General features: G+C 39.4%; 1 protein-coding gene across 3 annotated transcripts in view; it reads right to left on the reverse strand.

Annotated features, from left to right (window-relative positions):
- Positions 1-22779, reverse strand: part of YES1 (YES proto-oncogene 1, Src family tyrosine kinase) — a 141178-nt gene that overhangs the window by 3231 nt on the left and 115168 nt on the right. For all 3 annotated transcript variants that reach the window (XM_033933945.1, XM_033933944.1, XM_033933946.1), the window contains 2 exons: positions 21922-22075; positions 12672-12803 (listed from right to left, as the gene is read on the reverse strand). In XM_033933945.1, coding sequence (XP_033789836.1) covers positions 12672-12803; positions 21922-22075 — 286 coding nt within the window. The remainder of the gene's footprint in view (positions 1-12671; positions 12804-21921; positions 22076-22779) is intronic.

Consider the following 22779-nt stretch of genomic DNA (forward strand, 5'->3'; position numbering starts at 1 on the left):
AAGGAAAAAGAATAAACCTTAATCATTATAATATTCAATTAATGGCCTCCAAACCTCCTTAAACCTTTTAAAATATCCCCTCTGTACTGCAAGAAACCTTTCCATCTTATACATATGACAAACTGAGTTCCACCAAAAACTACTATTCAGTCTAGAACAGTCTTTCCAGTTAGTCGTTATTTGCTGAATTCCCACTCCAGTAAGAAACAACAATAATTTATTGTTTGCTGCTGATATCTGACTTTTGGCCCTCATACACATTCCAAAAACCACTGTGTCATAAGATAATGCTACATGATTTTCCATCAATATATTAACTTGGTCCCAAATTGATATCCAAAATGCCTGAATACATGGACAATAAAATAAAAGATGGTCTAAAGTTCCAACTTCAATTTTACAATGCCAGCATCTATTAGACTTAGAGCAATCTAATTTTTGTAATCTAGTAGGGGTCCAGAATGCTCTATGCAACAAAAAGAACTATGTTTGCCTAATAGATGCTGACATCGTACCTTTAATTCTCCAAGACCAAATACGTGGCCATTGAGATGCATTAATCTGATGCTTAATCTCAATGCTCCAAATATCTCTTAATCCATTTTTTGGTTTCTTATTCAAATAATTAGATATAGTTTTATACCACTTTGCGGCCTGGTGTCCCAGAAAATCTGCCTGGAAACATAAGAATTCTAAGCTGTAATGATCATTTAAAGATTTCCATTCAGGGAACCCCTCCTGAATAGCCTGCTTCAATTGCAACCACTTATAACTTTGTTTTTTATTCAAACCATATTTATGTTGCAATTCTGAAAAATCAAGCAGTTTACCATTATCAATTACTTCCGTTAATGATCTTATACCTGCTTTAATCCAATCCTTCCAGACAACCTTAAACCCGCCTATTTGTATCTTGGAGTTTACCCAAATAGTCTGTTGTTTCGATTTTAAAATAGAATCAGTAGTTAATTTGTCTACAAACCTTAATGTTTTCCAAGTATCCATTAATACTCTATTGTCCTTACGTATTCTAGGCACTTTTATACCAAGCAAAAGATCAAGCCTAAGTGGAAAGATAAGTGATCTCTCCACCCTTAACCACTCTGGTAATTGTTCCAAAAGCTCTGGGAGGACCCAATACATACCTTGGCGCATGATATAGGCCTGATGATACCTATAAAAATTGGGAAAATTTACCCCACCCTCCTCAATTGGTCTTTGCAAAGACACTAAAGCCACTCTTGCAATTTTACCCAGCCAAATAAATTTAACCAGAATACTATTTTTTTATAGAAAGACCCCTGAAAAAACACTGGTATCATTCCCAATTGATAGCAAACCACAGGCAAAATCATCATTTTAACAGTTTGAACTCTTCCCCACCATGACAAATGTAAAGGATTCCATTGCTCACACAACTCTGTTACTTTTTGTAATAAAAATTTTTCATTTATTCTCATTGTCTCTTCGAGTGTTTTATTCAACCAAATACCTAAGTACTTTATTCCCTCCTCTTTCCAAATAAAAGGAAAAGAATCAAGTATACCTTTTGTACAATGCACATTCAAAGGTAAAATCTCTGATTTAGTCCAATTTATTTTGTATCCTGAGAATTTTCCAAATGCATCTATTACCTCCAGTAGACATGGAATTGTTGTTTCCGGATTCCTCAAATGAAGCAAGATATCATCTGCATAAGCAGATACTTTATATTCCACTCCTGCACATGGAATACCCTGTAAGTCCTTTGCCTGTCGAATAGCTAACAATAAGGGTTCAAGAACTATATCAAAAAGCAAAGGAGATAATGGACAACCCTGTCTAACTCCCCTCTGCAACTTAAAAGCATCCGAAAAATTATTATTTATATATAAACGAGCAGTTGGGGAGCTATACAGTGCTTGAATCATTTGTATAAATCCGGAACCAATACCAAACCATTCCATAGCTTGATACATGAAATTCCATTCTACACGATCAAAAGCCTTCTCAGCATCTAGTGATACTGAAAAAGCCGGATCATTAATTTGTTTTGTTAAATAATACATCTGAAATGCCAATCTAGTATTATTAGAAGAGTGTCTTTGAGCAACAAATCCAGTTTGATTTATTCCTATTATATGCGGAAGAGCTTTAGCCAATCTTAATGCTAAAATCTTAGCTAATAATTTACCATCTACATTTATTAAAGATATAGGCCTGTAATTTGACACCAATGTTGGATCTTTATTTGGCTTTGGCAAAACAATAGTTAAAGATTCTGCCATAGTGCCTGTTATACAACCTTTATTCAGTTGATCCTGATACAGTTTTAGTAAATATGGTAAAAGGGAAATTTGAAATTCTTTAAAAAACTCTACTGTAAATCCATCTCCACCTGGAGCGGTCCCAACTCTAATAATAATAATAATAACTTTATTTTTGTATACCGCCATACCCCGAAGAGTTCTAGGCGGTTCACATTAGTTAAACAGAGATTACAAGTGGTTACATATCAAATTGATCATAGAGTAGCAGACAGCAAAGAGAGAGTATTTACAAGTGATTACAATAAGGGATTTCAATGCCATTTGTAACTCTTTTAATGATATAGGTTTATCTAAACTTCCTTTTATATGATCAGGAACCTTAGGACCTTCAACTAAACTCAAAAAATCTAACCCATCTTTCTCTTTATCTAAATAAGACTCAGAAGAATATAGTGACTTATAATATTTTAAAAATTGTTTTAATATATTTCCAATTTGAGAATGAGAATTTCCTAACTCATCCTTAATTATGCCTATTTTCTCCTTTCTTTTCTTTGCTTTTAAATAATTTGCCAATAATCTTCCAGCCTTATTTGCACTACCATAATACACTGTTTGCTGAGCAAAAATATCTTTCCTTACTAACCCAGAGGAAATTTCATTATATTCACATTTTTTTTTAAACAATATTTGAAATGTCTCCTGTTCCCATTTATTAACCAATTTTAATTCCAAATTTTTAATTTCTTTTTCCAAATTTGCAAATTGCTTTCTTAGCTGTTTCTTTTTATACGCAGAATATGATATAATTTGTCCTCTCATAGTTGCTTTGAAAGCATCCCATAAAATTCCAATCGACATTTCCTCTAGATCATTAAGTCTAAAATATTCATTCATTTTAATCTGAAATTCTGTGCAAAATTTAGAATCAGCAAGCAAAGTATTATCAAACCTCCATACAGGTTTGGAATTATCTTGATCTATTAAGTTAACTTCTATCCACACACCACCATGATCAGATATTATTATTGGTTCTATGTCAGCTTTTATAACTTGCTGTACCATCTGATCCGAAACAAAAATATAATCAATTCTTGAAAACGATTGATGAACATGTGAACAAAATGTAAATTCCCGATCATTAAAATGAAGAATACGCCATATATCTTTTAAATTACATACTTGTACCAAATTATCTAATCCCATTGATTTCATAATTCTACTAGGCTTTTTATCCATTATTGGATCCATAACAGCATTGAAATCCCCAGCCACCACTAAATTAGTAGTAGCCAATGGTAAAACTAATTGTTGTAGAGATTTAAAGAATTCACTTTGATTCGAATTAGGGGCATATATATTTAGTAACGCCATTGTATTATTGCCCATGCTCATGTCAACAAGTAACCACCTTCCTTGAGGATCTGCCTTAACCATATTAAATGTTGCTGGACATTTTTTATTAATCAATATTGCTACTCCTGCCTTCTTTTTTATCGCTGGTGCAAATAAACATTGTTTTATCCAATTACCTGACAGCTTCATAGACTCTATTCCAGACAAATGTGTCTCTTGCAGAAAACAAATATCTATATTTTGTTGTTTAATATATGACAATACCTTTTTCCTTTTTATTGGGTGATTGAGGCCATTTACGTTCAAAGAAAAAATTTTAAAACCCATTTTACAAATAAAATATAATATACAAATATATCCCTCTTAAACATAAAATATATAATTTTTCTTTTTCCTTAAACCAGTATATGCATATCCCCTCCCATCCTTCCCCATCCCCCCCTAATCCCATCCCCCTCCCTCCCCTCCCCTCCCCTAACATGACTGAATACTTCGAAACACACATATTAACTGAGTAAAAAAAAAAAAAAAACTCCCCACAGGCAACAAACATACTCATTTTCTCTCTCTCTAATTCTTCCAAAATAATCAACTCTAAACTCTCCTGCAGTCAATCCATTCTTCAATACCCTACATACCCACATTTACTATAATCCCTTTTTATAAACTTTTCCAAACATTCTTCCATCCTATACCTTTAATAAACTTATAAAAGGATATACCCAATATTTCAAAATCTTTTCTTATACTTATACCCACCCAGGATTATTATTATTGTAATTTTTTTTTTCCCCTTTTCCAAGTCTAACAGAATTTTTCCATACCATCTATGTAACATATATATCTCCTTTAACTTATTTTATTCATTTTTATATTTAACTTATAAATCAAAGAAGGATCAAGCCATTTCAATCAAGCATTCCTCACATTTTCAAGAGCTCTCATTAAGTTTCATTATATTTCCATCATATTACAGTCTATTCTCCACTCCTCTCAACTGTAATACTTATATATCATCATCCTATTATTTCAGTCTCACTTATATGTGAATCAATAACCAATTAAGGATCAAGCCTTAAGCGATCCTCACAATCCCATCACTTCACTCCAAAGTTCAGTACATCTTGTATCATCCTATATTCTGATTGTCCATATATCTGTATTGTATCTCTTATGCATCTTCCTCTTGTAATCTCAGTCAAACTCAGGATATGATTTATAAAATAAATTAAGGATAAATCCATGTCTTATAAATGATCCTTACATTCCCACTGTTGCACGCCAAGATTCAGTATAGATTCCATTCTTCTTGCATTTTGCTATTCCATCTATCTCAACTGAATCACTTATGCATCATCAGCCTTTTACCTATATATCATTTATGCATTCTCAGTTTGTTATCTCAGTCTCATTCAGATGTAAATGATAAAGTCACATTAAGAATCCATCCAAATCTTATAAGTGATCCTCATATTCTCTTCACTTCATATAAGTGCCATCACACTTTTCTTCTTGTCAAAATCTTCTTTTCTTCTACTCTTCTTGTCTCATTGAAGTTCTTATTTCCTCATTATCATTTAGAAATCTATCATATGTCTTATATTTTTCCATATCTTTAACAATCCTACCTTACATTACAGTAAGCCTTCCATCTAACCATTCTTCTGATCCTGTTTGAAATGTTGATCCTTCTTTGAACCTTAACTGCAACAATTTTTCTATAAGATATTTTTCTCCTTTTTTTTCCCCCCCCTTCTTTTTCCTCATTTGTAAAATATCTTCAAATTTTCACCATAAAAATATAAACAATAAACCAAACTCAGTATACATCAATTACAATGTCCATATACTTTCATGAATCCATAGGCAAATCATATTGATCTAAAAATTCCTTCAATTTTACTGCTTCTTCAAAATTATAAGTTTTATTCTCATGAGTTACCCTCATAATAGCAGGGTATATCAATCCATATCTTGCCCCCAATGCTCTTAGTTTAGGTCTTAAGTCCAAAAGCTGTTTTCTTCTATAGGCAGTAGCTTTTGCAAAGTCAGGTACTATAAAAATCTTAGAGTCCTGACATTTAAGATCCTTGTTTGTTTTAGCCAGCTTTATAATTTCTACCACTTGCTGATGTCTTAGCAGCTTGAAAATTAGTGGACGAGGACCTTTCTGGCTACTTGATCTTTTCATCGGTATCCGATGTGCTCTTTCTATCTCTAAAGGAAAAGAGCTTTTAAACAGCAAGATCTTTGGGATAAAATTAGCCACAAACTGAATAGGATCATTCTGCTCAATCCCCTCAGGTATCCCAATCAGACGCAGATTATTCCTTCATTCACGGTTTGACAAGTCTTCAAAGTCCTTTTTCAACGCCTCTATTTCTATGCGGTCTTTTTTACAAACCAGCGCTTCTGCCTCAGATTTTTCGGCGCGCTTTTCTAACTGTTCAATTTTAAAGTCAACTGCCTGCATTCTATTTGTCAGACTCTCTATTTCCTCCTTCACTTCTTTTATATTTTTAGCGTTATCACTTACTATTTCTTTGATTTTTTGTAGTTCATTCATCAAGTCTCTGTTTTCAATTTCATCCAGAGGTAACAGGACCGCTGTCGGGGATACCGAATCCATTTTTGTTCTTTTTTTACTTCCTGCCCCTGAATTCACCGGATTACTTTTACTTGGTTTACCCGATGCCATTTTCCAATTAAACTCTTTCTTTTTACTCGCTTTTCATTAGTTTTAACTGCCGAAATCTTAATAAAATTTGCCTGTCACAACGGAGCTAATCCTTCACCCAGCCATTTTTGTGCGCTGCGAAGCCACACCCCCACTGCCCAGCAACTTTACTTTTGACAGTAGCTCTCGCACCATAAAAAAAACTGGTTGCTGAGACTTTTCTTAAAAATAAACAAAAATAATTTTTAGGTTGTAAAATTCAGATGTTCCCAGAACTGGCTAGGGATACACACAGAAGGAGACGTGAATTTTTGTTAAGGAAACCTGGTGTTATAGCCCTAGGGGCGACCTTTTACTTGCGACATCCATGTAAATGTGTAATTATCTATCGTTCACATAAATTTGTTTTCTTTGAGCCATCTCAACTGACAACCTTTCTCTCAACTTCATGTCGGGAGAAAGATGAAACATGAGTGCTCAGTTTAAGAAAGGGTGCTTTAACCTCATTCAACTAGTTATTACCTTGTAAATGTAGTTTTCTTATTACTCGCCGATTACCCACCTTGGATCTTTTTGAGGACTTGAGTTGAAATTTATGCTTATATTTGATATTTTTTATATCGTTTATACTATACGGTGGTACCTTGGATTACGAGCATAATCCGTTCCAGGAGCATGCTCGTAATCCAAAATGCTCGTTTATCAAAGCGAGTTTCCCCATAGGAAATAATGGAAACTCGCTTTGATGCGTTCCCCCCCTCCCTCGAGAACCGGCATTACTCCCCTCGAAGCCCCCCCTGCGATCCGGCACCCCCCCCGACACGATCAGACATCCCCCCGACACAATTGGGCACCCCCCCCGCCGCTTCTTAACCTCATCTGGGAACTCTAGAAGATCGGACTCCTCGTCTGCTGGGCCTTGAGCATCTGAGCATGCTCAAGGCCTGCGAGTTCACGTTCACGTTCAGAACGTGAACTCGCAGGCCTTGAGCATGCTCAGATGCTCAAGGCCCAGCAGACGAGGGCCGATCTTCAAGAGTGCCCAGATGAGGGTAAGAAGCGGCGGGAGGGTGCCCAATTGTGTCGGGGGGGGGGGGTCGGATTATGTCGGGGGGGTGCCCAATCGTGTCGGGGGGGTCGGATCGTGTCAGGGGGTGCCCAATCATGTCGGGGGGGTCGGATCGTGTCGGGGGGTGCCCAATCGTGTCGGGGGGGGTCGGATCGTGGCAGGGGGGTGCCCAATCGTGTTGGGGGGGTCGGATCGTGGCAGGGGGGTGCCCAATCGTGTTGGAGGGGGGGGGTCGGATCGTGGCGGGGGGGGGGTGCCAGTTCGAGGCAGGGGGGGTGCCGGATCGCAGGGGGGGTGCTCGTAAATCGAGCCATGCTCGGTTTCCGAGGCACCGATTTTGCAAATGTTTTGCTCGTCTTGCAAAACACTCGCAAACCGGTGCACTCGTAAACCGAGGTACCACTGTATTAATTTCTTGCTGAATTTCCTTTCTGTACAAGTTAATGTTTGATTATATTGAAAATGTAATAAATATATAACAACATGAAAAAACTATGTTATGTGTTTATTCAGGTTTCTGATGTCTAACCATCACAGATTTTGGCAAAACAATGGTGCAGTGCTTTTCATTTCATGTCCTCCAATTCTTCAACTTTCCCAAGGCAGGCACAACACTGCCCAAGTCTTCAGGAATGCACAAAATGAATGTTTGGAAGATCCTCAAATCTGTGCACTATGTATAAAGTCCTAAAGGTCACTGGATTTGAAAAGTAATATGTACCACATTATTCAGTGATGATCGAATGCACTCAAGGAAATCAAAGTACAAGATTATACCCTGGCATTCCTAAGGAGGGATACTAGTAACGTTTCAGAATATTATTGTTTCCCATTAGCTTCTTACCAACTCTTCATGAACCAGTAATGACATTCTGATCAAGATCCTCTTCCTCAAAGAAATCTAAGAAACTTAGATCACTAGTGGGCAAAGGGAAGTAGTATGGAAATCACATTGATCAGGCTGACCAACAAAGCCTTTGAAAATGCATCAAAAGCATCATTCCTGATATCATAAACTATAAGCACAGGGCTGTGAACCTCAAATCTCTGGTCCAACATTGCAAAGGACAGAAAACCTGTGAAGACAAGGTAAAAGATGCAGTGTCTACTCAAAGACAACAATGAAAACTCTAAAATCACTCTCCTAAGCAACACTAACCCACTGTCCATGTCTACCAGACATTGTTCCCTCTAAGCTGAATAGGAGTCCTTCACTTACAATCGAGTGTGTGTGTGTGTGTGTGTGTGTGTATGGTCAAAGATACCCTGTCCCCCACCCTGTTCAACATATACCTCACCTCCCTAGGAAACCTCCTGCAAAGCCTCAAGCTAAAATTCTTTATATACGCAGACGACATTACCATAGTCATCCCTCTAACCAGTTTCACTCAAGAGCTCCTCAACTCCCTCACAAGCATAATTAGTCAGATAGAACTCTGGATGCTAACCTTTAGACTAAAACTAAACTCAGACAAAACAAAATTCTTCCTAGCAACCCCCAATGACAAAATCAAAGACACCACAATTCAAGTGAAAGGATCCACATTCCCCCTTGAACAAACCTTAAAAGTTCTGGGAGTAACACTGGACAAACATCTATCCCTCGAGAAACACACTGATATCACAGTCAGGAAAAGTATCTCGACACTATGGAAACTCCGCACCATAAAAAAATACTTTGACGACTCTTCATTCCGCCTCCTAGTGCAATCCTCCATACTCAGCATACTGGACTACTGCAACATCATCTACTTAAGCTCCACAAAGAAAACCATCAGGAGACTAAGGATGATCCAGAACACCGATGTCCGCCTCATATTTGGCCTGAAAAAATGGGACCATATCACCCCTTTCTACCATAAACTTCACTGGCTCCCTCTAGAATCCAGAATCATATTCAAATTCGCCTGTTTTTGCTACAAAACTTTATCTGGCTTATCCCCAAGCTACATCACCCCTCACTTCACCCTTAACCACAACTACAAGAACGCCCGTAAAATTCAACTCTTCGCCTTCCCCTCCCTAAAACTATGCCACTCAAAAAAATTCCTAGACAAAACCTACGCCTTCCAAGCCGCCAAACTAAACCCTTGGCTAGCCCAAATGGTCCTCAAGGCCCACAACTACCTCGACTTCAGAAAATTACTCAAAACTCACCTATTCCGAGACCAAGACCCTCAATGCCCCTTCCAATCCTCTTCCCCCCCCTTCTGATCCTCGCCCCCCCCTGTTCTCCCTCCTCTTCCCACTACTTCTCTCCTTGATGTTCGCAACTCTATGACCATTTTGATATGTAATCACTTGTAAATACTCTCTCCTTGCTGTCTGCTACTCTATGATCAATTTGTGTAACCACTCGTAATCTCTGTCAAACTACTCCATGATCAATTTGATATGTAACCACTTGTAATCTCTGTTTAAATAATGTGAACCGCCTAGAACTCTTCGGGGTATGGCGGTATACAAAAATAAAGTTATTATTATTATTATTATATTATCCTCAGGAGGAAGCGGAGCTACCCTCTCCTCCTCTTGTTCCTGTGAGAAACAACAGGCACCTTGCTCTCATTCAAGACATATAAGAGTCAAAATATACAGTCAACTCTCAAGACAAAACCAGGACACAGTTATTGATTACTACTACTTATTTCTACATCGCTTCTAGATATACACAGCATTATGCACAAAACAAGTAAGAAAAAATTAGTCCTTACCTGATAATTTTCTTTCCATTAGTCCCTTGAGCCTGTATAGGTATGTGCGACTCACAAATGGAAGATTAGATCAATCCAGATACCTGTGGGTTGTGCCCAACTACCAGCAGATGAAAGATAGAGCAGTGGTCTCAAACTCGCGGTCCCCCCAGATCCTATTTTGCGGCCTGTACGCGATCTCGCACACTGGGCAGGAAGAGAGGCTCTGGCGCCAGCTGACTTGAAACTTCCTGCTGCCATTGCATATGCTGAGACTCCTGCCTTTGCATATCTGCTAGGACTCATTACCTTCTTTCTCTAGCCTGCCACTACTGGTCTGGGGATGCAGAGACAAGACAAAGGCAGAAGTCCCGGCAGATACGCGAAGGCATGAGTCCTGGCATACGCGACGGTAGCAGGATGTTTCAAGTCAGCTGACGCCGGTGCTTCTCTTCCTGCCCAGTGTGCGAGATTGTGTATAGATTGCGGGCCGCAAAATAGAGGTATTGCTGGGAGGGGGAGGAAGGAAGGGAGAAGGGGTATTGCTAGACAAGGAGAGCACGGAAAGGAGAAGGAGTACTGCTGGACAAGGGGAGCAGGGAAGGGAGAAGGGGTACTGCTGGACAAGGGGAACAGGGATGGGAAAAGGGGTACTGCTGGACAGGGGAGAGGTAAAAGGAATAGTGAAGAGGTGCTGTTGAACCTGGCAGAAAGGGAGGGAAAGGAAAGGTGCTACACACTGGAGGGGAGGGTGAGATGATGCATGGGGAGGAATCATGTTGGATTGGGGGTGGGTAGGAAGCAGGGATGCCACTGAGGGAAGAGGCAAGGACAGAGAGAGCGTGCTGGCGATCATTTGAAGAGGTAGGTGGGTGGGCAAAGAGGAAGAGAGGTGCTAGTGCCCCCGCCAAGAAAGAGCCCCCCCCCCCCCACTGGATGCAGGATATTGTTTGGGCCACTGTGTGATTGACTTTTATTCCGAATTAACAAACAATGTTTCTTATGGAGAGAAAGTACAATTTAAACACCCCCCAACCGCCGCCGCACCATTTTAAACACCTACCAGCCCGCTGTAGCCGCACCATTTTAAAACTCCCTGCCGCCATACTGTTTAAAACACACACATACACACACACGCCTGCCGTCGTCGCTGCCACCACCATAGCTGCACCTTTTAAAACAGTTACCCGCCCTTTGCTGCCTCCTCCTCCTTCGTTGTCATCGCTGCAGTCTCTGGTGATCCAGCATGTGTCCCTCCATCGCTAGCGGCGCACAGGTCAGGAGCGCGGACATCAGCAGCAAGCTTTCCGCACTCCCGCTTGCGCCCATGCTGTTTTCTAAATGGCTTCATCAATTCTTGCGGGACTCACGAGAACTAATAAAGCCAGTATGTTTAGATCAATCATCCTCCCCAGTACTTTTAGATAATACCCCCCCAGTATTTTTAGATCAATCATCCTCCCAGTAATTTTAGATCATCTCCCCAGTATTTTTAGATCAATCATCCTCTCCCAGTACTTTTAGATTATCTCCACCCTCCAGTATTTTTAAATCATCCCCCCGTACCTGGTGGTCCAGCATGTATTCCTCCTTCGTTAGCGGTGCACAGGTCAGGAGCGTGGACATCAGCAGCAAGCTTTCCATGTTCCCGCTTGGGCCCGCGATGTTTTCTAAATGGCTTTGTTAGTTCTCGCAAGTCCCGCAAGAGCTGATGGGCGCAAGCGGGAGTACGGAAAGCTTGCTGCTGATGTCTGCGCTCCTGACCTGTGCGCCGCTACCGAGGGAGGGACACATGCTGGATCACCAGAGACTGCAGCGATGACAACGAAGGAGGAGGAGGCAGCAGAGGGCGGGTAGCTGTTTTAAAAGGTGCAGCTATGGTGGCGGCAGCGATGACGGCAGGCGGGCGTGTGTGTGTGTGTTTTAAACAGTATGGCGGCAGGGAGTTTTAAAATGGTGCGGCTACGGCGGGCTGGTAGGTGTTTAAAATGGTGCGGCGGAGGTTGGGGGGTGTTTAAATGGTACCTTCGCTCCATAAGAAACATTGTTTGTTACTTCAGAATAAAAGTCAATCACACAGTGGCCCAAACAATATCCTGCATCCAGTGGGGGGGGGGGGGAGCTCTTTCTTGGCAGGGGCACTAGCACCTCTATTCCTCTCTGCCCACCCACCTACCTCTTCAAATGATCGCCAGCAATGATCAGTATCTCTCACCTGCTGCTTGCACTGGTCTCAGCTCTGACATCACTTCCTGATCCCAAGACACAAGCAGTAGGTTAGAGACGCTGCTCACTGCTGGCAAACATCTGAAGAAGTATGCTTGGGGAGGGGTTGCAATGGGGAAGGAATACAAAGAGGGGGCAGCTGCAGCAGGGAAGAGGGGGGCATGCAGCCTGGTGATGCCAGGCATCATCACCCTGGACACCTCCTTCTCTCACAATGCTACTGCGTGCATCATAATTACCTACTGCAATTTACCACCCTGCTCTAAGTTGAAAGACTTCTTCCTGTACAGGTATTTTTTTTGGGGGGTAAACAGCCATACATAGGAATCTGTGGTTATAGAGAACTGCAGTACAGAAAAAGACATGACAAAAGAGATTATAGTCTTCAAATTGCCATTTACCTGGATATGGCACTCTACCCTTTGTTACCAACTCTGTAAGCAAGATACCAAAAGACCACACATCTGATTTGATTGTAAATCGACCATATAATGCTGCTTCTGGAGCTGTCCATTTGATTGGAAATTTGGCTCCTACAAATAACAAGGATAAAAAATTAAATACCTAGCACTGTAGCTATTAACTGCCAATCTGCCCTTCCCTAGAATTATTGGCAAAGGATTAGAGAAACCATATATACAGTACACTGCTTTGTTACAGGTGAATTTCTAATAACTGGAGGAACTCAAGGTAATAAAAACCAATAGTCCTTTTTAATGCTTTCCAACATTTGGAATGCTTGAGAATATATCTCTAAAAAGAACCAATGCTCCTCTGTCTAACTTTGCAAAGGCACAACACCACTATGAAAAAGGGATTGAAATACACTAAATTTGGTAAGTAAGGAAAAAAGATGAATATCTCGGTCAAGCTGAAAAATCAGACCAAAAAAAAATAATAATAATCATCTATGAAAAACTATTAGAATTGTGAAATGTTGTCCACCAGTCCAATATGCAAGCCCTGCCCCCACCCATCCTGCAGCTTGGCTCTTGGAAAGCAGGAAATACATTCAGAAGTTGGAGACTGAAAGTACCTTTTGGTGCAATCTTTTTTTTTTCTAATTCTTTATTCATTTTTAAACAACAACCAATTATAAATAAGTGATACAATAGACAGCACTAATAGCAATCAAATAATAATAAGCTAAAATACATTTCACCCCCTCTCTCCCTCCCTCCCACCCATCCTGGATGTGTATGTCACTCATTCAGAAATCAAAGGGTGATACTAATGATCAATTCTTGCAATACTCCGCCAATGGACCCCAGATCTCATTGAACTTATTATAGTGTCCCAACTGTATCGAGTTTATTCTCTCAAACTTATAAAACTGGCACAAGGTTTCCCATCAAAAGTTATAATTTATCCTATCCCATTTTTTCCAATTTTTCATAATAAGCTGCATAGCAACTCCTGTCATTATAAGCAGTAATCTACAGAATTTAAGTATCAAAGGACTATAGAACAGTGTCCCAATATCGAGATGACAATGCCGGCATCTATTTGACTTAGAACTATCTAACTTTTGCAACCGAACAGGGGTCCATAAAATTCTATACAACAGAAAAAAAACAAGTGTGCCTCATAGATGCTGATGCTGTACATCTCATAACTCCAAGTCCAAATCCGTGGCCATTGAGTAGCAGAAATCTGCTGCTTAGTCTCAATGCTCCAAATGTCTTTCGGACTAGTTTTAGGTATTATTTAAATTTCGCTACTCAGGGAACCCCTTCTGAATGGCCTGCTTCAACTGCAACCACTTATATGCTTGAGACTTTGTAATGCCGAATGATTGTTGCAGTTGTGAAAAATCAAGCATTTTCACATTTGATAACACATCATCTAAAGTACATATACCTGCCTGCAGCCAATGCTTCCAGAGGATCTTAGACTCGCCAATTTGAATCTTGGAATTCAACCTTAAGGATTGACATGTGGATTGATGAATCGGAATAGGTGTTAAATTATTAACACATTTTAAAGTCTGCCAGGTGGAAAATAAGATTCTATTGTCCTTATAAATCCTAGGTTACTTGATACTCAAAATATGACACAATCTTAATGGAGACAGGAGTTGCCATTCTAATATTAGCCAATCCGGAAGATGCTCAATGAGTTCAGGAAGGATCCAATACATACCCTGTCACAGAATAAATGATTGATGATATCAACAAAAATGTGGAAAATTTACCCCACTTCTCGCAATTGGGTTTTGTAAAGATATTGAAGCAATTCTAGGAGATTTACCCAGCCAAATAAATTTAGTGAGAATTCTATTCAACTTTTTATAAAAGGACCCTTGGAAATAAATCAGCAACATACTCATTTGGTAGCAAACCACAGGCAAAATCATCATTTTGATGGTTTGGACTCTCCCCCAAGAAAGATGTAATGGGTTCCAATGCTCACACATTTCTTTGACTTTCAGCAATAAAGATTTTTCATTTACTGTCATTGTGTCTTCCAAAGTTCTTTGAATCATAATACCCAAATATTTTATACCTTCTTCCTTCCAAAGGAATGGGAATGAATCAAATAGTCCTTTTACACAATGCACATTCAATGGAAGAACTTCCGATTTGCTCCAATTTATTTTGTAACCTGAAAATTTGTCAAATCTATCAATCAATTCCAGTAAATGTGGAATGGTAGATTCAGGATTCTTCAAATGAAGCAAAATATCATCTGCATAAGCAGAGACCTTATATTCCCGACCTGCATAAGAAATCCTCTGTATCTCCTTTGCCTGCCGAATGGCCAACAAGGGTTCCAAAACAATATCAAAAAGCAAAGGAGATAAGGGGCATTCCTGTATGTGAATATGATAGAACTAGGAAGTGTAAATGTGGGGGACAGTATTTGGTGACATCTGCAATTCGTGGTCATTCCTGCTCACGCTTCATGGGAAGAGTGACTATTTGAATGTTAATCAGACTTTGTTCTTGCTTTTTTGTGAGCTGAATAAGATATGGGAAAATGAGACAAAGTTGGATGACTGTTTGGAGTGGGTGGGAATGATAAGGATAAAGAACTACCTGGGTTAGACAGAGTTGGTGGGGGTAGGGAGGAGGAAGGTAAGAGAAAGGGACATAGGAAAGTATAGAAAGGTGACTGGAGGACAGGAGGGATTTAATAGAGAAAGTTTTTTGAAAGAGGGATCTTAGTGTTATTTTCTATACTGACTGGTGAAATACTGTTAATGAAGATTCCCCCATTATGTTTAGGACAGTGCCACCAATACAATGTAGCAGATGGAATATTACAACTGGAAATCAGTGATTGGGACAGTTCTCTGGGATTAAAGCTCCCATATATTTCGATGGCTTGTACAAATTTTTGCTATAACATAATGGTCCATATAGTGACTTGGAATGTGGGAGGTATTAACTCCTCAGTGAAAAAAACAAAAATTTTGCAAAAATTACAAAGACTTAAGGTTGAAATAACATTGCTTCAAGAGATACATCTTACTGATATAGAACATGCATCTTTGATCTTGGGTAGTGTATATGTCCCTAATACTTTTAACAGACTATTTTATAAACACTTAAAAACTTTACTACTATCATATGACACATGCCCATTACTGCTAGGAGGAGTTTTCAATACAGCCTGGGATCCTAGTTTAGATCTAAAAAAGCAGGATTATCTATCCTGGTTTTAAAAGCTGGATTCCCTCTTATTGACAGTTGATCCGTAACCCCAGGATCCACCCCCCAGCCTCTGCACCAAAGTCCTCCATACACTGCATAAGGGATTTAACAGAACACTACTTTGAAAACCAAGTGGTAAAGCTCCATTAGATATATGTATATGCAATGAGGATTGTAAGGCATAAGGGGTGTAAAGAGTAGACTAACAAAAGAGTCCTTGTGAATGGGAGGGAGAGCTTAAAATTGCATTGGTACATTGGACATATTGGGGAACATTAAAAGGTATACCCCTATTAATTGGCAGTGTGATATTGATGGAGTGCTACTTTCAGGTGCTTCACAGAGCATATTTTACTCAGGCACAGCTATATAAAATGGGAGAAATATTCTCCATTGTGCTTGAAATGTTATAGGGAGCCCAATACCTTTTCTCGCACCTTTTGGGAATGTTGGCATGTTCCAAAATTTTGGGCTACCATAGTCCAATATTTACAGAAATTGTTGGATTGTAAAATAGCAGGCACAGTGGTGCAGTTGGTGCTAGATATGCCGGATGCATTCTGAGGAGTATCCAGGGGTGGGATTCTGATGTACCATAAGGTATGTCTCCTTGCAAGAAAAGGTATAATGACAGTCATGGATTTCTTCCGACCCTCCATCCTTCCGGAAATGGAGAAACCAGTTTGATACTTTAGTTACAAGGGAAGCAAAAGCAGTGGAGGGCCATTATAAATGGAGGAAATACTGTTTACTTACCTGGGATGCTTATTTAGCCTAAGTTCCAGAGGGCGAAGCTTATTGTTGAATATGCTGTGATGGTGGGACTGCTTGGGGAGGGGGGGCAATTTGATGGAAGAAACAACCTGCTTGCATCCTAGACAGAGGGGAGATTTGAAGATAAGATGTCTCGCTCGGAAGGTAGAGGGGGGGGGGCGGGGTTGGAACACAAGGCATAAAAACCAAGGCTCCCAGAGTAGTAGTAGTGTGTGTCCAATTTTTACCCTCATATGATTCCACTTGCAGTCCAGGATCAATGTTTCCTTCTCTCTCCCCCATTTGCAGTTCAAGATCCATGTCCCCTCCTTCCCCCAACTTGCAGAATTCTGCATTGCGTAGTAGAGCAGAATTCCACCAAGAGTAGCTATAATGTTGTCATTACAAAATAATATCATTGGGGAAGGAGAGTAAGGATTCTAACCTTGACTTATAAAACATTACACTCAGGTATTCCTGATTATTTGGCATCGTTAATTATTCCACATTCCCTGTCTAGCGTTCTTTGATCCCTACAGGACAATAGACTAGTAATTTCGCACCCTTCGATAACAAAATGGGAGAGAACTAGAAATTCAGCTTTTTTTTGCAATAGCGCCCGCTTTATGCAACGCTTTATCATCGAGTCTACGCTCAGAACCTTCATATACTCAGTTCAGAGTCCTTCTGAAAACTTATCTTTTCAAATATCTTTTTGTTAACTTGATAATAGAGAACACAATTTTGCAGTGATAGACCATGTATGGTTTTACATACTCTGTATGAAAATATTGTGCTATCCTTTTATTTTATTTCAATTATTTTTTGTTTTATTTGATATATATTTTATTGTAAATCATCCTGAATTGTGCTGCAACTAAGGCGGTATATCAAGTGTAATAAACGATAAAGAAAGAATTAGAAGTTGATTGTTTGGAAAGACAAAAAATATTGGACCCTTGTATGACTTGACTGTTAATTGAATTATGTTTTTCAATAAAAAAGATTTAACATAAAAAATGTGAGCGACGAATACTTGTACTGGATTTTCAAGGAACTGACGCTATTATAAGTTTCACAGGAATGCTGTCTGGCTTGAAAACAGGGATGCTGACCATATTGCGGATACCTTGGCCTGTAGCCCTTTATTTCTGTAGTCTTCAAACAAGAGGAATGTGTTGAGGAAGAATGAACAGAGGGCTTAGGTTTATCTTCTGAGGCTTAGACTTACTCAACTCTATAAACCAGCTTAGTAAGATCTTCACCAAACAACCTGTTGCTCTTAAATGGGAGCTTGACCAACTAACACTCAGATGCTGCATCTACGGACCAGTTCCACAACCACAGTTGGCAGAAAGCACTTCAACTAAACAAACTAAGCCCACCTCCAAGTAAGAATCATAAGAAGGGTCAGAATCATCCACAAGAAAGGCATTGATGCAACATGAAATAAGCCCAGGATACTAATGAAATAGAAATATATCTAATCTAATCTAATCCTTAGGTTTGTATACCGCATCATCTCCACGTTTGTAGAGCTCGATGCGGTTTACAGTAGGAGAAATAGGAAGGAACTACAACAGAGGGCTAGAGGTAGAAGTGTGAAGAAAATTTACAGGACTTGGGATGCCAAGATATAAGAGTTTCCTTGATTCCTAAGTTGGAGGGAGACTTACATTTTTTGAGAAAAGCCAGGTTTTCAGATGTTTGCGGAAAACTTAGAGAGAGCTCAAGTTCCGAAGAGGGGAGGTAAGGTTGTTCCAGAGCTCAGTGATTTTGAAGTGGAGGGAGGTCCCTAGCTTTCCTGTGTGGGAAATGCCTTTTAGCGAGGGGAAGGATAGTTTTAATTTGTGGGAGGATCTGGTGGTATTAGGGTTTGAGGAATTCCAAGAAAGAGGGATAAAGGGAGGGAGGATACCATATAGGATTTTGAAAGTTAAACAGGCGCATTTATAATGGACCCTGGCGATTATCGGAAGCCAGTGGAGCTTGGCCAGGAGCGGGGAGACATGGTCAAATTTACTTTTAGCAAAGATGAGCTTGGCGCGGCATTCTGAATCCATTGGAGTCTGTGGAGGTTTTTCTTAGTTAGGCTTAAGTAGATAGAGTTGCAATAGTCCAATCTGGAGAGGATGATGGATTGGACAAGGAAGGTAAAATGTTTTTGATGGAAGCAGGATCTAACTTTCCTCAGCATGTGAAGGCTGAAAAAGCATTTTTTTACCAAGGATTGGAGGTGGTCATTGAAGGACAATGTGGAATCAATGATGATGCCCAAGACCTTGCTCGAGAACTCAAGCTGCAGAGAGGAAATATATCTAATCTAATCTAAACCTTAAGTTTATATACCGCATCATCTCCATGAGAATGCCACCTTAAAGGACTGCTTTAATGCTGACTCAATCTTACAATCCTGCAAATCCCTGAGGCCAATTCCCCCTTCCGTAGGAAGGCTGGCCTTCTTTGTCACTAATGTCCCAGGGAGTCCACTCTGGGCAACTGAAGCTTTTCTTTCTCTTCACAAACAAGTGGGTACAGGTGTGCCATAGCTCTGCCCACTGTAATAACAGAGTCAGGCTTTTGAAGGACATCTGAGGCTAGCAATAATAGACAAAAGTCTAGGCAGAGGACTCAGAGCATAAGGGTCCACAGTAGTAAGAATTTGTAGAGCTTTAGAGATTAAAGAAAACTCTTCTTTATGAAATAACCATAGCATCTTAAGGTTATCTCCTTCCCCTCAGAGACAGCCCTCCTTTCTTAAGGGGCTCCTTCAGGGACAAAGGTTTGGTGTCTGTCCTGCCTGTATGATCCAAATAGACCCTTTATGGACTGGAAGTTCAGGGAAGGGAACATGGACTGAGAACTTGCAATTCAACATAGTGTCTGCAGAAGACAGGGGAACGGGAGGAATCCTCACTGCTGAATTCTCAAAAGACTCAAAATGGCTGCCATCCCATCAGTTTTCTGAGGAGAACCATGGTTGGGAGGAGGAGAAGAAGAGGAGAAGGAAAAGCTGGGGATAAAACCAGAAATGGTGGCTGCAAAATATATTTAGAAGTTCCCTCTCTCTGGCTAGGTGCAGAATCAAAATGCTTTTGCTATTGGTTTGCATGAGCTACACATCTCGGAAGCTGAGTGGCAGGCTCTGCAGCAGAAACAATGCTTCACCGCTTTAGCAGGAGCTGTCTTGCCTGAAGCAGCTGAGGTAAAAATCAGTGCTGCAATACAATGATGGTGGAACAACAGCCACAGATGAAAACAGTAAGCAAGCAGCACTCCTGAAAGAAAAAGCAAATGCTTCCATTGCAGAAAGAACATACAAAGTAGTCAGACTTACCCCTAGTGGCTTCAAACCTCCCGACTTGAGTCCTCCCTACAGAGGAATCCCTACTCCTCTGCCCTCCAACCCAGCTTGCTGATTATCCATTCCCCTTAACTGTATCCATGACATCTTGTTTGTCTGTCTTGGCTGTTTAGATTGTAAGCTCTTTCGAGCAGGGACTATTTTCTTCTTTTTTGTGACTCAGTGCAGCGCTGCATGCGTCTGGTAGCACTACAGAAATAATTAACAGTAGTAGCAACAAAAAAGGGCTCTTCAGAAACTTCCCACAGTCTTGTTATCCTTGGCAGTTTTTTCCTCCCAGAAGGATGACATGACTTGAAACAGCAGGAGGGAGTGGAATACGACCGTACCTAGAATCCTCTAGATATGACCCAGACACAGTTATCGCACCTCTAGCTCAACTGGATGCCAGCTGACCAACTGGACCAGGAGAACTTCAGACTAAAACAGGAGCTTCGGAGCACAACTTTGAGATAGAAAAATACTTAATTGTAGGAGCTGTAAACAGGTCTTACAGAGTACACCATAATACTGAGTTCTCTATCTTCATCTGTTGGTCAATGGTCATGACACCCATTCTTCTGGAATAGTCTAAGGATGCTAAGGAAATGTAATTATGGCTTTTTTATTTTAATGTAACCCATACATGAACATGAACATTTGAGCTATTTTAATCCCAACCTTTTATTATAGCCAAGTTCCTATAGATATCTACATAAATTCTACTAAGTAGAAGATTGCCATTCAATGACATAGTATGTGTAACATTACACTTCTATATCTGATAATTTCAGTATATCAATAAATAGATGTATCGCTGGTAAGATAGAGTATTGACATTAATTCCTAGTGTGAGATTTCTATATATTAATCAACTATTGCAAAACACTCAGCATGCTTTTGTAACTGTTCTTTCCATTACAGTTTGGATGTTCCAGCGAGATACTTGGGCTTACCAGTCACAATGCACCAATCACATACAGATAACCAGATTGTTGATTGGTTATTGATTGCAATACAGCCCACGAAATGTGCATGTTGGTTTAGAGAACCAGTTTTAACCTCATGGCCAGAATTTGGTAAAATAATCATTAAAAATAGAAGGAGTGAAATACCATTTAATTTTTTTCTAGTCATCTACATTTTTCCATTGTTTCAGATTTGGAAAATTTATTTATTATCAGATTTGTTTCAAATAATCAAACGACCAATGTGTGTTCTCTTCATATCCCCACATTTTAGACTACATGAGAGGTGAAAAATTCCAATTTTAACAGAGAGTTATATGGCCCTTTTATTAAATTGTGTTAGGTGCTAGCATGTGTCCAATGCAACTTAAAATGGCATACCACATGATGTGTTCAGGTGACCTGGGGTGCACTTACTGGTTACTGCAGGATAGCTGCACGAACCATTACTGCCTACAAAAATATGCTCCTGTGGTAATTTTGTTTTTTTTTAATGACAGTGAACTAATGGCAACATTAGAGAAAAGCCATTAATACACAAAAAAATGGCCATTTTACAGCTGTTGCAAAATGTCCTTAGCGCTTGGGAACAAACTGTGCAAGGATGTGTTAAGGCCACTTTTGGCGATTTTTTGCCACAGCTTAGTAAAAGAACCCTTATATAAATTGCGCTCCCTTGGCGGTGTTATGGTACATTCCTCTAAATCAATATAACATAACATTGCTTTTCATGTTTTCTGTATTTAATGTATACTTTTTGTACATATTGTTTGACCATTTTGTGCATTTCAGTTTACATTTATTATTACTATTATTTTTTTTATTATATATTATTTCCTATTTCAAATTTAATTTGTAAATGCTGTTTTCTTGTAAGGTTTTGAGTATGACTCTCAAATTATTTGTTCCTCAATAGTCAAAAACTCCTTACCTTGTCTTGCAGTGTATTCATTGTCTTCTATTAACCTTGCCAACCCAAAATCTGCTATTTTACACACCAAGTTATCACCTACAAGGATGTTGGCTGCCCGAAGGTCTCTGTGGATGTAATTCATTCTCTCAATGTATGCCATCCCATCAGCAATCTTTAACAGAAAAAAATATGGTATTATTAGCTTCCTCAAGCTAATTTGATTTTTAATAAACTGAACTTCTAAAGTGTCTTATATTTTAGGTTCTTAGGAACTGACATTTATTAAAAAGTAGGGTTACGCAATTAACACGTTAAATGTTTAATGCGCGTTAAAAATTTTAATGCACATTAACGCAGCTCTCTCCCTCTGAGCATTTTTGTGCCAGTACAACATACTAGCACCATAGAACTCATATATAATACCCCAGACTGGTTATGGTTGGAATGGCGACTCATGTTTCCTCTACGATTATGTCATGTTCTTAGTATTAAAATGCCTAGATTGTATAAAGAAAAGAGAATATTAATGGATACATGGAAAAACATTACGATATATTAATAATTTAACATCTGATCCAATACAAGAGTCAACAAATCAGACTATATGGCTAAACTCCAGGATTCAAATTGGCGGATTTAAGGTCATCTGGAAGCATTGGATGATAGCAGGGATACGTTTTTTGGAAAATGTTATTTCAAATGGTAAACTGCTTGAATTTTCACAATTGCAATATAAATATGGTCTTAATAAATTGCAAAGTTTTAGATGGTTGCAATTGAAGCAGGCCATTCAGGCGGGATTCCCTGAATGGAAAACCCTTAACAATCATTCTAGTTTGGAGTTCTTATGCTTTCTGGTGGACTTTCTGGGTCACC

The sequence above is a fragment of the Geotrypetes seraphini genome, chromosome 2, assembly GCF_902459505.1.
Source record: "Geotrypetes seraphini chromosome 2, aGeoSer1.1, whole genome shotgun sequence".
Classification (NCBI taxonomy): Eukaryota; Metazoa; Chordata; class Amphibia; order Gymnophiona; family Dermophiidae; genus Geotrypetes; species Geotrypetes seraphini.